At 39.9% G+C, this 12,618-nt stretch overlaps 1 protein-coding gene across 5 annotated transcripts; it reads left to right on the top strand.

Moving 5' to 3' along the window:
• The first annotated feature begins 3,432 nt into the window (after positions 1-3,432).
• LOC103404360 (uncharacterized) lies at positions 3,433-11,636 on the top strand. Of its 5 annotated transcripts, none has more exons than XR_524313.4 (6): positions 3,433-4,003; positions 5,209-5,580; positions 5,670-8,007; positions 8,089-10,122; positions 10,660-10,956; positions 11,426-11,636. XR_524313.4 is itself a non-coding variant. In XM_008343260.4 (5 exons), the coding sequence occupies exons 1-4, from the start codon at positions 3,929-3,931 to the stop codon at positions 10,089-10,091; spliced, it is 4,788 nt and encodes a 1,595-aa protein (XP_008341482.3). In that variant the 5' UTR covers positions 3,433-3,928; the 3' UTR covers positions 10,092-10,122; positions 10,660-11,169. The 5 variants fall into 5 exon arrangements, 2 of the variants coding, with proteins under 2 accessions (XP_008341482.3, XP_008341483.3); XR_011578122.1 differs by having other exon boundaries at positions 8,089-10,127; XR_003770610.2 differs by having other exon boundaries at positions 8,089-10,127; positions 11,350-11,636.
• The last annotated feature ends 982 nt before the right edge of the window (positions 11,637-12,618 follow it).

Below are 12,618 nucleotides of genomic sequence, written 5' to 3'. Positions count from 1 at the left end.
ATAAGATAGCTTAATCGTGCAACTAGTTATGCACATTCACAAAAAGTGAGACCGTGCGCGTAAGTGATTATATTTACATAAGGTGGACTGACCGGATTGTACAAAAATACATGAAGACCTACTCTTTTATGAGAGTAATTTTACCGATCACGTGATTAGACTATCATAACGAACAAGATTATATAAGTGTGGCCATATCCTTCTACATTTTACACACTTGATTGTTTCCTTAGCTTAGTTGATTTGGGAGATTTATGATTTAGATGGGTGGCATCGCATTCAAAAACAGATAGGCCACAAGTGGCCGAATCGGTCCCCAAAACCAAATGCTTGCTGTCCATATCCAAAAATCATCCTTTTAACTTGAATCAAATTAATCAATCAACTACCATTCCAAAAACATACTTATTTCTTTTTCCCCACTTTGCAAAAGTTTGTTGAGTTTTCAGCAGAATACAATCATTTTTCCCAGTCAAAATCAAATCAAATGTAATGTTTGGTTTGTTTTCCGAAACGTTGCTTTCAAAGATCCTTTTTTAAAACCTTTTTTGAAAAAATAAACCCAAGAAACACCAGAAAACAAATCAGTCGTTTTCTTTCGTCATCAGAGCCAGAAGACGACTAAAATATGGAGTGTTGTTGTTTACACACTTATTTTTACTTCTCAGACACTTCTTGTTAATTTCTGTCATTTGGTCTTCTTCAATTCATCTAATCAAAAAGTCAGAAATTGTGAGAAGTAAAAAAGAGCGTGGTGCTAGCACACACCAAAATATATGGGAATTTTTTTATTGGTTTGGAATTTGGGATTTGGATCTCATCCAGATCCAAATTGTAGGGATCATAGGAATTCTCACATCTTAGTCATTCATCGTGCATCGTGCGATTAAAAATTATTTGATTTTTTAATTTAAAGTTAAACATAAATAATACCTAACGAAAACTGAGCGTACGATGTATGATGAACGATTATGATATGAGAATCCATAGGATCCCCACAAAATGGATCAGGAGATGATGGAATTTGGGGTTCTGAAAACAGCTTTAATACATGCAACAAGCAAACTCTAATCCGCATCACTGGATGGGGTTGAAAACGACAAGCCGTGTGGGGGGTGGACTCTGGTATTGTGTTATTCTTTGTAAAGTTTGGTTGAGGGTGACCTAACCAATCAAGGATAAGAAGTCTCAAAAGTAAGAGAGCTTTTATTGGATCTACGGCTCGGATTGCATGATGATCATGATTGTGATATCAATCAACGTCTGCTGGGCTGTACAGGAACAAGTTGCATGTTTTGTCTTCCACTTAACTTCTTGTGGGCATGTCACTCCTAGGGTTGGAAAAGGGTGAATCATATTGTCATGGGACTCCATAAAAACTTCAATGCAACAAGAATGTTACAATATTAAGTATTTTAAGTCGACCACACATTGTTTATAAAGAACGTTACGTTTTAGTAAATACATATGTGAGACTTCGAGAGGCTTCATATTACTTTTTAACGTCACTTTTTCTGAGTTGAAATGATAAACAATGTTTGAACGATAATTAGTTAACATCTCCTTTCGCTCAAATGAAGTTTGGTCAATGTGTTAAATGATTATGTGTATATTCATAATTTAAATGAAATCTTGATGAACTTAGCATGGTCTAAAAGACATGTATATAATTTCTCAAAAACTAATTAAGGATGTTGAACCAACATCTCATTTCTCAATATAATCGATATTGAGAGGAAGATAACCGAATTTAGGATGTCAAGTGAACTTAATTAACTAAACTACAAACTCTTTATTTTCTCCAGTCCATTTTGTAAAGCACAAGCACAACTCTAGTTCCAAGTCCATAAGAAACTCAATATTCATTAATAGCATTAGTTGGAATGTCTCCCATTTGCCGACTACTTTACAATTGAGGGAAAGATTTTTAGTGTGCACAAAACACGGCCCGATACACCAAATGTAATAACATATTTTTTGAAAACTTGAGAAAAAAAGTTAACCAATTGTATTATAACATTCAATGTATCTAACCAAAACATTGTTCAATTAGAAAACCAAGCCTCGTTAAAGCGCACTTAAATTAAAGTAACTTGGTGTTCTTTTAAGACACAATAAACTTAAGTTTTGTTACATTCCTTACACAATTTTCGGTCCCTAGTTTTATGTACTTACCTAGTATTTCACAAGGTATTGTGACAACATTATAACTATTTTTAGTAAAAATTAACTATTATTTGTTTGTCTCATTTTACAAAAGACACATTTCAAATTCAAACCTTAAATTTTGCGCAAACGATGGGAGATTAAAATATTAGACAGCGACAACGACCTCGAAAACGACAATGTTTTGAAAATCAAAACCAATGAAGATTTCGCTCGCAGATAAGAGCAAAACAAAAGGTGGGTGTCCCCGCAAGGTTATGAAGAACTTTAATGCAAGGTTATGAAGAACTTTAAACAAGAGAATACGATGAATTTATGAACTTGACTCAATAAGAATGAATGAGTAATCGAATTACAACATGAGCCATAGGGCTCAAGAAGATTCCTTAATGATTCATGGGTTTATCAAGTGACCTTTCCTCTCCAAACTCATACTCCAAAATTCTAAGACGAAGGATCATCAGACGATTTGGCCAAATCCAGGAAGCATGATTTTTTTTTAGGTTTAGGGTTCACCGAAAATAATAGGAGTGTGACTATTTTTCATAGGGGTACTTTGGGTTGGGGGTGTAAAGATAAACCACTAATCTCTGGGTATAAATATTGGTGGTAAAGTCACCTCGTTCTATTGTTCAGTAGTATTTCTCTTCATTTGTACGTGAAAGGTCTTAAGTTTGATTTTCGTCAAAGGTGAATTTGAATTACATTATTGCAGCTCATTGTGAGGCTAAGCCCATCCCATTTAGTGCAGAGAATAACGTTTGCTAAAAAAAATATTGGTGGTAAACACAAGTTTATGTTTTTCTGTTTTCATTTATATAAGGGTAATTTTGGAAGTTTGGTGAACAAATTGTGTTAGTTGGTACATCATATGGGTTCAACAAAAGGATATGAATATTAAATGTCACTAATTCATATTTAAGTACTTAATTAATATAATAAAATAGTGCTAGAAAAATTAAAGAGACATTGTTGGAATTATCACATATCATAACAAGTGGCTTAGTGATAAAGACGCGAATTTCGGCTTCCAAAATACACAAAACCAGAAGGTCATGGGTATAGGGTTCCAAGCTAGTGAGTCTGCTTGACTGTGGCAAGGGGAATGCTGAAATGTCTCTATAAGTCTTTCCGGCTTCCAAAAAGAACTCTTAACCATGGTTTGCCAACAGTGTTCTCATTTTAAAAAAAATTCCAACCAAAAAAAAAAAAAAAAAAAACCCTTGTGCAAATCCCACAAAGGACGTCGTCGTTCCTGTCTCCATCAAGCATTACCTTGGCAACACTGGCAATTTCTTAGCCCCAAACCATTTCCTCTTCTTTTCTCCCCACACCTGCTTCCTCCGTTTCGTCTTGCGCACCAACGTCCAATTCTCTCTCTCTCTCCTTGCTTTCTCTCTCATCGCGAGCTCCTCGCCCAAAATCTCTCTCTGGATTTCGCCAATTGAATTACCTTCCTTCCTTCTCGATCCCAAATCCCCCAAATCTCTCCGACCCGACCCATGGTTGAATCCCCGCCACCTAAGCCCTAGACTTCCCGAATCGTTTCGACCCTCATCCAATTGAAGATCCGGGGCTTGATCTAGGGTTTTATCCCCCCGTTCGATTTTCGCGAATCTAGGGTTCCTGCTGTTGAATTCGACTCCGGATTGATGTTTCATCTCAAGGCGGACGATTGTGGGATCGATTGCTCGCGAATTGAAAACCGAGATGGAGGGCTATACATGGGTGGCCAGCTGAGAAGTGGAAACGGCGTCGGCACATGTGGCCTGTCCCTTATTCCAACGCCACGACTGTAGCTTCCGACCCCTCTACCGCATCCGATTCCTTCTGCAAAGTATATTTTTTTCACTTTCCCCGAGCGATTTTGTTTCGTTTTTTGGTATTTTTTGGGGTCAATTTCTGCTGGTTTTCGATTACCATGAGATTTTTTATTGTGCTGTTGCGGTGATTATGAATTATCCCTGTTTTGGATTTTATTATACCGTTCCTTTGGTGAAATTCCTCTTTCGGTTTCTTGAATTTTCGTGGGTGTTGATTTTACTGGGTTAATTTGCCCTCCAATTGGGTATTGGGCATTCGTTTTCTTTTTGGTTTTCCATCTTTCGATTATCTGGTCCTTTTTTGATAGGAAGAAACAAACTTTTTTATACGGTTAAATTATACCATTTATGTGTGTATATGGTGAATTCATGTATTCCTCTATCACAGGGACTTCATATATCTGTCCTGTTTATCTCATAGTTGAATTTGTTGGGTTTGAATTTTGTTTACCACTTCCTATCCGATTCCGTGTTTAGAATTGCTCGTTTTATGCTTGCTTAGATTGAAATATTGTTCTTGAACATGATATACTTAATTGACAAAGAAAGTGTGATTTTTCTTTTTGGCTCTGTTTTTCTCTCTCTTTGATTCTCAAAGAACGTAATTGATCGAGAGCAAGTCTCCTGAGTATTTTGCTTTGGAATTATATTTTCTTATGTAAGTTTCCTGTTAGTTTCAGATAGTCTGTTCTTTAGAATTAGCTTGGTTTCAGTTTCGTAAAAAAACTTTATGGAAACTTAGTTATATTTTACCTGATTGGGAGTAATGATTTAATCACCGTCCCTGTGTGTTGAAATTTATCGTTTGTCTGAGAGTCATCTATGTTTTTTGTTTGGAGACCTTCATTTCTATTAGTCCTGATGCTTCCATATTGCTGAATACATGTTCACCCTCTCTTGCCTATCCATAGTTCTGTACGATTTCTACCGTATCTAAATACAGTCAAACTTTACTTCATATTTCAACACCTTCCCTTTGTGTTAAAATTTATCGTTTGTTTGAGAGTTATTTATGTTTTTTGTTTGGAATTGACCTTCATTTCTATTAGTCCTGATGCTTCCATATTGCTGAATATATGTTTTCTAGTGCTGTTTGCTGAATACATGTTCACGCTCTCTTGCCTATCCATAGTTCTGTATGATTTCTATTATATCTAAATACAGTCAAACTGTACTTCATATTTCTTAAGCTTGATGAAAATTTTCCCTTGTTGTATAGGATGGTCGCAAAATTTGTGTCGGTGACTGTGCACTTTTCAAGCCACCCCAGGATTCCCTACCTTTTATTGGAATAATTCGTAGGCTAATATTAGACAAGGAGGAACGTCTATGTTTAGGTGTAAGTTGGCTTTATCGACCTGCTGATGTAAAGCTTTCCAAAGGGGTCTCTCTAGAAGCTGCCCCAAACGAGGTCTTTTACTCCTTTCACAAGGATGAGATACCTGCTGCATCGTTACTCCATCCGTGTAAAGTCGCATTCCTTCGTAAAGGTGTTGAACTTCCTTCAGGGATATCCTCATTTGTGTGCAGACGAGTGTATGATACTGAGAACAATTGTTTATGGTGGTTAACTGACAAAGACTATATTAATGTGAGTTTTGACTATCTAAATTTATTCATTGTCTCACATTTGTATGCTCATGATTATTAGATTTGTAGTGATTATTCTTTATACCACAGGAACGACAGGAAGAAGTAGATCAGCTATTAGACAAGACAAGACTAGAAATGCATGGGGCAGTGCAGTCGGGAGGTCGTTCTCCGAAACCCTTGAATACTTCGTCATCAACACCACAGATAAAATCTGGTTCAGATAGTTTACAGAATAGCACATCCCCCTTTTCTTCACAAGTTAAAGGAAAAAAGAGGGAACGAGGAGATCAGGGTTCCGAACCTGCTGCCAAACGAGAACGTTTAGTTAAAACAGAGGATGGAGAGTCTGGTCAGTCCAGACCTGAAAATATGCTAAAGTCTGAGCTTGAAAAAATAACGGACAAAGGAGGTCTACTAGACATAGACGGCGTTGATAAGTTTGTCCAACTTATGGAAGCTGAAAGTGCTGACAAGAAAATAGATTTGGCTGGCCGAATAATGCTTGTTGATGTGATAGCAGTTACTGATAGGTTGGATTGCCTTGGGCAATTTATACAATGCAAGGGTTTGTGTGTATTGGATGAATGGCTCCAAGAAGTTCACAAGGGAAAACTTGGTGATGGTAGTAGCCCAAAAGAAAGTGATAAATCTGTTGATGAATTTCTTTTTGCTTTGCTTCGTGCACTGGAGAAGGTTCCTGTGAATCTTCATGCGCTGCAGTCTTGTAATGTCGGCAAGTCTGTGAATACTTTACGTAGTTACAGAAACTCTGAAATCCAGAAGAAAGCTAAGAGTTTAGTTGATATGTGGAAGAAACGTGTTGAAGCTGAGATGAATTTGAATGAGACAAAGACTGGATCTAGTCGTGGTGGTGTTTCGTGGCCTACAAAGCATGCATCTTCAGAAGTTTCTCAAGCTGGGAGCAGAAAGACTGGAAGTTCCTCTGAGGTTGGCTCAAAAAGCTCTACTATGCAACCTTCTGTGTCTAAAACTCCTCAGATTAAACTTGGCTCTGGAGAAACAGTTTCAAAATCTTCTGGTTCACCTGGGTCAACGAAATTGTTGAGTATATCATCTGGAAATCTTTCAAAGGATCAGAATTTCAGAACGTTAGGTGCTGGAACTTCAGATCTTCCATTGACACCAATTAAGGAGGAAAGGAGCAGCAGTTCTAGCCAGTCTCAGAACAACAGCCAGTCAAGTGATCATGCGAGGAATGTGGGTTCTTTATATAGGGAAGATGCAAGGAGCTCATCTGCCGGTTCAGTTAGTGCGAGCAAAATTTCTGGCAGTGGTTCTCGCCGTCGGAAATCAAGCAATGGCGTTCATGGGTCTCCTGCCTCAGGAGTTAAGAAGGAAACAGGGCCAGGAAAAGCGTGTACCCTTAGTAGAAGTTTGACTTCTGAAAAGGCTTCAACAATTGGAGTATCCTATGAGAAGCATCCTGAAGCGCCCATGATTGACCATGGAAATAACCGACTGATTGTCAGATTGCCAAACACTGGTCGCAGTCCTGCTCGAGGTGCCTCAGGATGTTCTTTTGAAGATCCTGTTAACAGAGCATCTCCTCCTGCAGAAAAGCATGACAACCATGACCAAAAATATAAGCACAGAAGCGATGCCTTGCATGGTAATAGAATATCAGATGTGAATTCAGATGCATTTCACAGCAAAGAGGGATTGTCGGGTTCTGAAGATGGCAATGTGCTACCTCTAGGCAGTGAACAAAATAGGGCTGGTGAGGATGGTGAAAAACAAACATCAAAGGCTACTGGTTCCTCGTCAAAAGTCATTTCAAGGACAGGAAAATCGTATGAAGCATCGTTAAGCTCCATGAACGCTTTAATTGAAAGCTGTGTGAAGTTTTCTGAGGGTAGTGGTACTGCTTCACCTAGTGATGATGTTGGGATGAATTTGCTAGCTAGTGTGGCTGCTGGAGAAATGTCCAAATCTGAGAATGTGTCACCATCAGGTTCTCCTGGGAGGAATTCTCCTGTGCGCGAGGAATCATTCTCAGAAAATGATGCTAAGTTGAAATCAGTGGGCAAAGAAACTGCTGACATCCAATGTCAACCTAATGGAGGGGTCAATAGTGGTGCAACTGAGCTGGGCAGTGCTCTTGACTCATTGCGATGTAAGAGTGAAGCAAGACACTCTCTTACCCACCTGCCAACTAATGGTTTTGATGTTAAAGTTGCTTCATATGGGGGCGGGGATAAACCAGCAGAGTGTAATGCAAATTTGAATTGTTCCTCAAATAAGCAACAAAGTAGCGATGGTCAGTCCTTGAGGGCTGATGTCAAGCCTGGTGAGTCATGTGATGCTTCAGTGTCGGAGCCACCTTCATGTGCTAGAAAAGAAGGTCATTTGGAGGCTGAAGGATCTAACCAGTCTCATGAACAAGGAAAATTGAGGACTCCGAATGGTAACAGGCGCAACCGTTCTGACTCTAAAATAAAATTGTTGTCTTCCTTTTCTGACGAAGATTTGTTTGTTTTTTGTGCAGATGAAAGAACTGTCGGGAGCAGTACACCAGTTGTATCTGAAGCAGCCTCCGGGAGTGTAAAAGTTGAACAGGACATTGGAATATCTACTTGCACATCCTCTCAAGTGGCTGGTGAGAACCATGATGTCAAAAAGGATTCAAATAGTGCTCTACTGACAGAGCAGAAACCATCCGCTGTAGCAGGAAATCACTCAGAGTCCAAAGAGGGGAAGAGTGAGGAAGCTGTTCTTTGTTCGGGCTCTGGAAACACTTTACATGTGGAGTCTAAGGGTGAACAGACAGATGACATTAAGGCTGCTGGTCGCACTACACAAACAGGGAAAGAGACACGGGATATTTCTGTGCCAGATCCGGAGGACAGCAGAGATTTTGCTCGGGATGCTACAGAAAGAAATGAGGCTTTTGTTGACTGTTCCGATCTACAGGTTTCCAAGGCAGAGTCACCGTCAATACCTGTTAAAGAAAATGAGCAGCATGACAAGTCTAGTAAGTGTAAGCAAGAAGTTATTGAATCAAGGGGGACAGAGGAACGGCAAGTTTCATGTGTGAATTCCTTGGGGTCAGATACTGCTGTAAAGCTGGACTTTGATTTGAATGAGGGCTTTCCTGTTGATGATGGGTGCCAACCAGAGTTTGTTAAAGCAGGAGATCCTGGAACTTCGTCCTCTGTTCATTTTCCTTGCCCTTTACCTTTTCAAATGTCTTCTGTGTCAGGTAGCTTCCCTGCATCAATTACTGTAGTTGCACCTGCCAAAGGTTCATTTGTACCTCCTGAAAACCTGATGCGGAGTACGGGTGAACTTGGATGGAAAGGATCTTCAACTACCAGCGCATTCCGACCTGCAGAACCCCGAAGGAATGTGGAAGCATCAGTCAATGCAACAGATGCACCTATTGTTGATACTGCTTTCAGCAAACAAGTCCGCCTTCCATTGGACTTTGACTTGAATGTGCCTGATCAGAGAGTTTATGAGGAAGTTGTCCAAAACTCTGCTCATGTAATGGGTTTCAAGTCAGATACTCGTGATCGGGGCTCCGGAGGGCTTGATCTTGATTTGAATAGAGTGGATGAGAGTCCTGATGTTGGGCTGCTTGTAAGCAACAGCTGCAGGTTGGATATACCTCCCTTACCAAGTAGGTCATCATTATCTGGTGGACTATCTAATGGTGGAGTCAACGACTCTAGAGACTTTGATTTAAACAATGGGCCAGGCCTTGATGAAGTGGGCACTGACACAGCTCCGTGCGCCCAGCATTTAAAAACTAGCATGCCGCTTAGTACTCCTGTTTCTAATTTAAGAATAAACAGTCCTGATTTTGGGAACTTCTCGGCATGGTTTCCTCAAGGAAACTCATATTCTGCCATCACAGTCCCTCCCATGTTTCCTGGCAGGGGTGAGCAGAGTTATGGTGCTCCTGCTGGGTCTCAGAGAATTGTGTGTCCTCCCACTGGTAATGCCTCATTTGTTCCTGAAATCTATGGGGGGTCTGTTCATCCATCCTCAACTGCAGTGCCATTTCCTCCTGCTACTACATTTCAATATCCAGGGTTTCCTTTTGAAACCAGTTTTCCTCTGTCATCTAACTCCTTTTCTGGTTCTGCTGCATATATGGATTCATCATCTGGCGGAGCACTTTGCTTCCCCAGCATGCCCTCCCAGATGGTGGGACCGGGTGGCGTAGTTTCATCCTCTTACCCTCGACCCTATATTATGAGCCTTCCCGGTGGTAGCAGTAATGTTGGCCTTGATGGTAGGAAATGGGGTAGTCATGGTCTTGACCTTAATGCTGGGCCTGGAGCTTCAGAAACAGAACGGAGAGCTGAAAGGTTGCCTTCAGGAATGAGACAGCTTTCTGTTCCCAGTTCGCAAGCCCTGGTAGAGGATCAGTTAAAGTTGTTTCAGGTGGGAGGTGCGGTGGGAAGTGCATTGAAGAGAAAGGAACCTGATAGTGGGTTGGATGCTGTTGATCGAATTGGCTATAAGCAGCCTTCATGGCAGTAGAATTATGGCACAATGCGGTAAACCTGTCCAGGTGTGGTGAGCTTTTGTAGCCTTTTCAAATTATTGTATTCAGATTCTTTATTGCCTTAGACAAGTAAGGAAACCCTTGGATTGTGTCACTAGTCACTACTGCAGTCATGAAATTGGATTAATGATATTCATCTCTAATGATATCTTTCTCCATTTGATTACAATCAGTTAAATTAATGATTTGTTCTCACTTTGGAAGCTTTGGAGTCGATCCTGCAAAAGTTTCTTTTAATATTTATTTTTCATGAATTGTTTAACTTTTTCAGTAAAATCCTTAATTTGTTTATTCGGAATTTCTCCATATGAAAAACTATAGTCTAATCCTGAATGACTAGAGGGGCATATGACCTTGTCTTCACTGCAACTTGTAATTTGTAAGCTGAGTTGCCATCATAATAAAAGGAAAATTGAAATTGATTTTCCACCTGCTTTTGTTGGTTGGGTTTTTGGTTTGTAATATGATATCAAACAAAACTCTTCTGTGAAATTTCCTTGAACATTCTCTTCTTGATGAAGCTTTCTTGTTTCTTTCTTGCAGCACATCGGGGTGCTTTGCATTGGAAACTAACAGGAGTTGACAAGTTGTTCGCTTGAACAGTAAAAAATGCTAAAGGGCGGGTGCAGGCGTTCATTGCACGGAACACCAGTCCGTACCATCTCTAACTTTGGAAACCCCTGGGGTCCTGGAAGCAGTTCTTTTAACTGAATCTGCTCTGATGGCCACTGCAGACAAGTTTTTCTGTGTAGATATCTAACTCTTGAAAAGCATCCTCTATACGCTGCCTAAAGCTGTGACATTGGTGCTCAATGTTTGGACTCCTGCTCGCTCGTTCAGGTACACACTGCAACCCCGATCCTTACTCAGATTGTATTCTTTGGGGAGATTGGTTGTATGAACCTCCCAGGCCAGGCCAGGGTCGGCTTGTATTCTGTCATTAATTTTTTTTCCTTCTCCAGTTGTTACATATATATAGTTATTACCTAGTCAGGACTGCCGAATTTTGTTATATTGTCACATTCTGGTTATTGAAATTTGCACAGGCCGTCACCTTGTTGTGTTTTTTTTTCTTTTTCCCGTTGTATTATAAGTTATAACCTGAGTCGTCGGGATCTTTTTGGCAAACCTAGAGATTGTTGGACAGAAACTTCACTTTTGCCGCATTTGATTCATTTATATTATGAAATGCCTTCTGACTTGGTTGTTAAATTTCGATGCTGCCGCTGACAGGGTTTTCGTTTACTTGTTTTATCTTCTTTTACATATACTGTGAAATGTAATCCTGGCAACTGTCGTACGACTTCAGTAGCTCTGGTTTCAGCGGAATCGTAAAGATTATGGGTAGACGGTGAAGGTGCAGTTGGCTCATTTTTTTTATCTTACACTGCATCGTTGGACATTCTAGTGATTATTTACACCTAAATTTATGTAACAATGTCGGCCTGTTGTTTCTGAGTTGAACAATTCAATTCCGTCATGGGTATGCAGCGCTGAGCGCACCACATTTTCTGATATAATCGTAATTTTTCGTCGTTTCTTTTTCTGTTCGCCGGAGAATCACTTGTTTGGAATTGGATCGTTTTGCTAGTTGTACAAGTCAATATGCAATCACGCCGTCTGCAGCCTCGTAGGGTTGTTTGTACATATTGCCTCTTCGGCACTTCTATGCCGGAAAATGTTTCCAAAGTTATTAAATTGAGCCATTCAATCATGCGGTGGATGTCATGCATCGGAGTCTCGGAGCACGGAAGAATTTTCGTCGTAAAAACATCCAAGGACAACAGAATTTTCGTAAAAAGTGAGGGAACTTTCAGTATCAGACGCACTTGTCGTGTTTCAGAGTTAAGAGTTAAAAGTAGTAGCTTTTAAGAACAAATCTCTGAAGAACCAAGGAAGGTTTCATATGACAATGTCCGGGAATGGGGTTACAAATTTAACAAAACACATGTCGCTTTTGTTTAGTTGCACAAAAGTAGCCACCTCTGTCTCGTCGTATGAACGGTTAAGGTTTCGGATGGACCACCACATGCGATTGAATCGAAGTGCCCAAAACAAAAGATTAGCAAAGTGGGCCAGGAGGGACTGTCAAGGGATAAAATAGTCTTTTTTCATGTAGCCTAAGGAAAAGGATCCGGTGAGGATCATTTTCATAGGAATCCTAGGAATCCCATTATCTTATATGTTCATCATATATCGTGCGGTTAGAAATCATTTTAAAACGTAAAATTTAAAATTAAATATGAATAGTATTTAATGAAAATTGATCGCACCATATATAATAAACGGATGAAATCACGAGATTTCTAGGAAAATGAATCCTTTTCCGCCTTCTAGGAGGGAGGAGGGACAATGTCAAACTTTGGGATTCACTTGTAGAATGTCGGTGATATCGTAGCCCAAAAATCCTAGGGTCAGACCACTTAGCTAATGTGCCAAATATTAAATGGTGAAATCAACCAGCCAATTATTTGGCGTGATTTCAGGGCTCAACGTACGATT

The sequence above is a fragment of the Malus domestica genome, chromosome 17, assembly GCF_042453785.1.
Source record: "Malus domestica chromosome 17, GDT2T_hap1".
NCBI classification, from domain to species: domain Eukaryota; kingdom Viridiplantae; phylum Streptophyta; class Magnoliopsida; order Rosales; family Rosaceae; genus Malus; species Malus domestica.
Note: the sequence above shows the minus strand (reverse complement) of the source record. Positions and strands in the feature narration are given on the sequence as shown.

Bases quoted from the DNA above. Each gene is read 5' to 3' on its own strand.
- LOC103404360 (XM_008343260.4), top strand. From the start codon at position 3,929: ATGTGGCCTGTCCCTTATTCCAACGCCACGACTGTAGCTTCCGACCCC. The intron at 5,581-5,669 runs GTGAGTTTTGAC...TTTATACCACAG, and splicing joins CTGACAAAGACTATATTAAT to GAACGACAGGAAGAAGTAGA. The intron at 8,008-8,088 runs GTAACAGGCGCA...TTTTTTGTGCAG, and splicing joins AAAATTGAGGACTCCGAATG to ATGAAAGAACTGTCGGGAGC.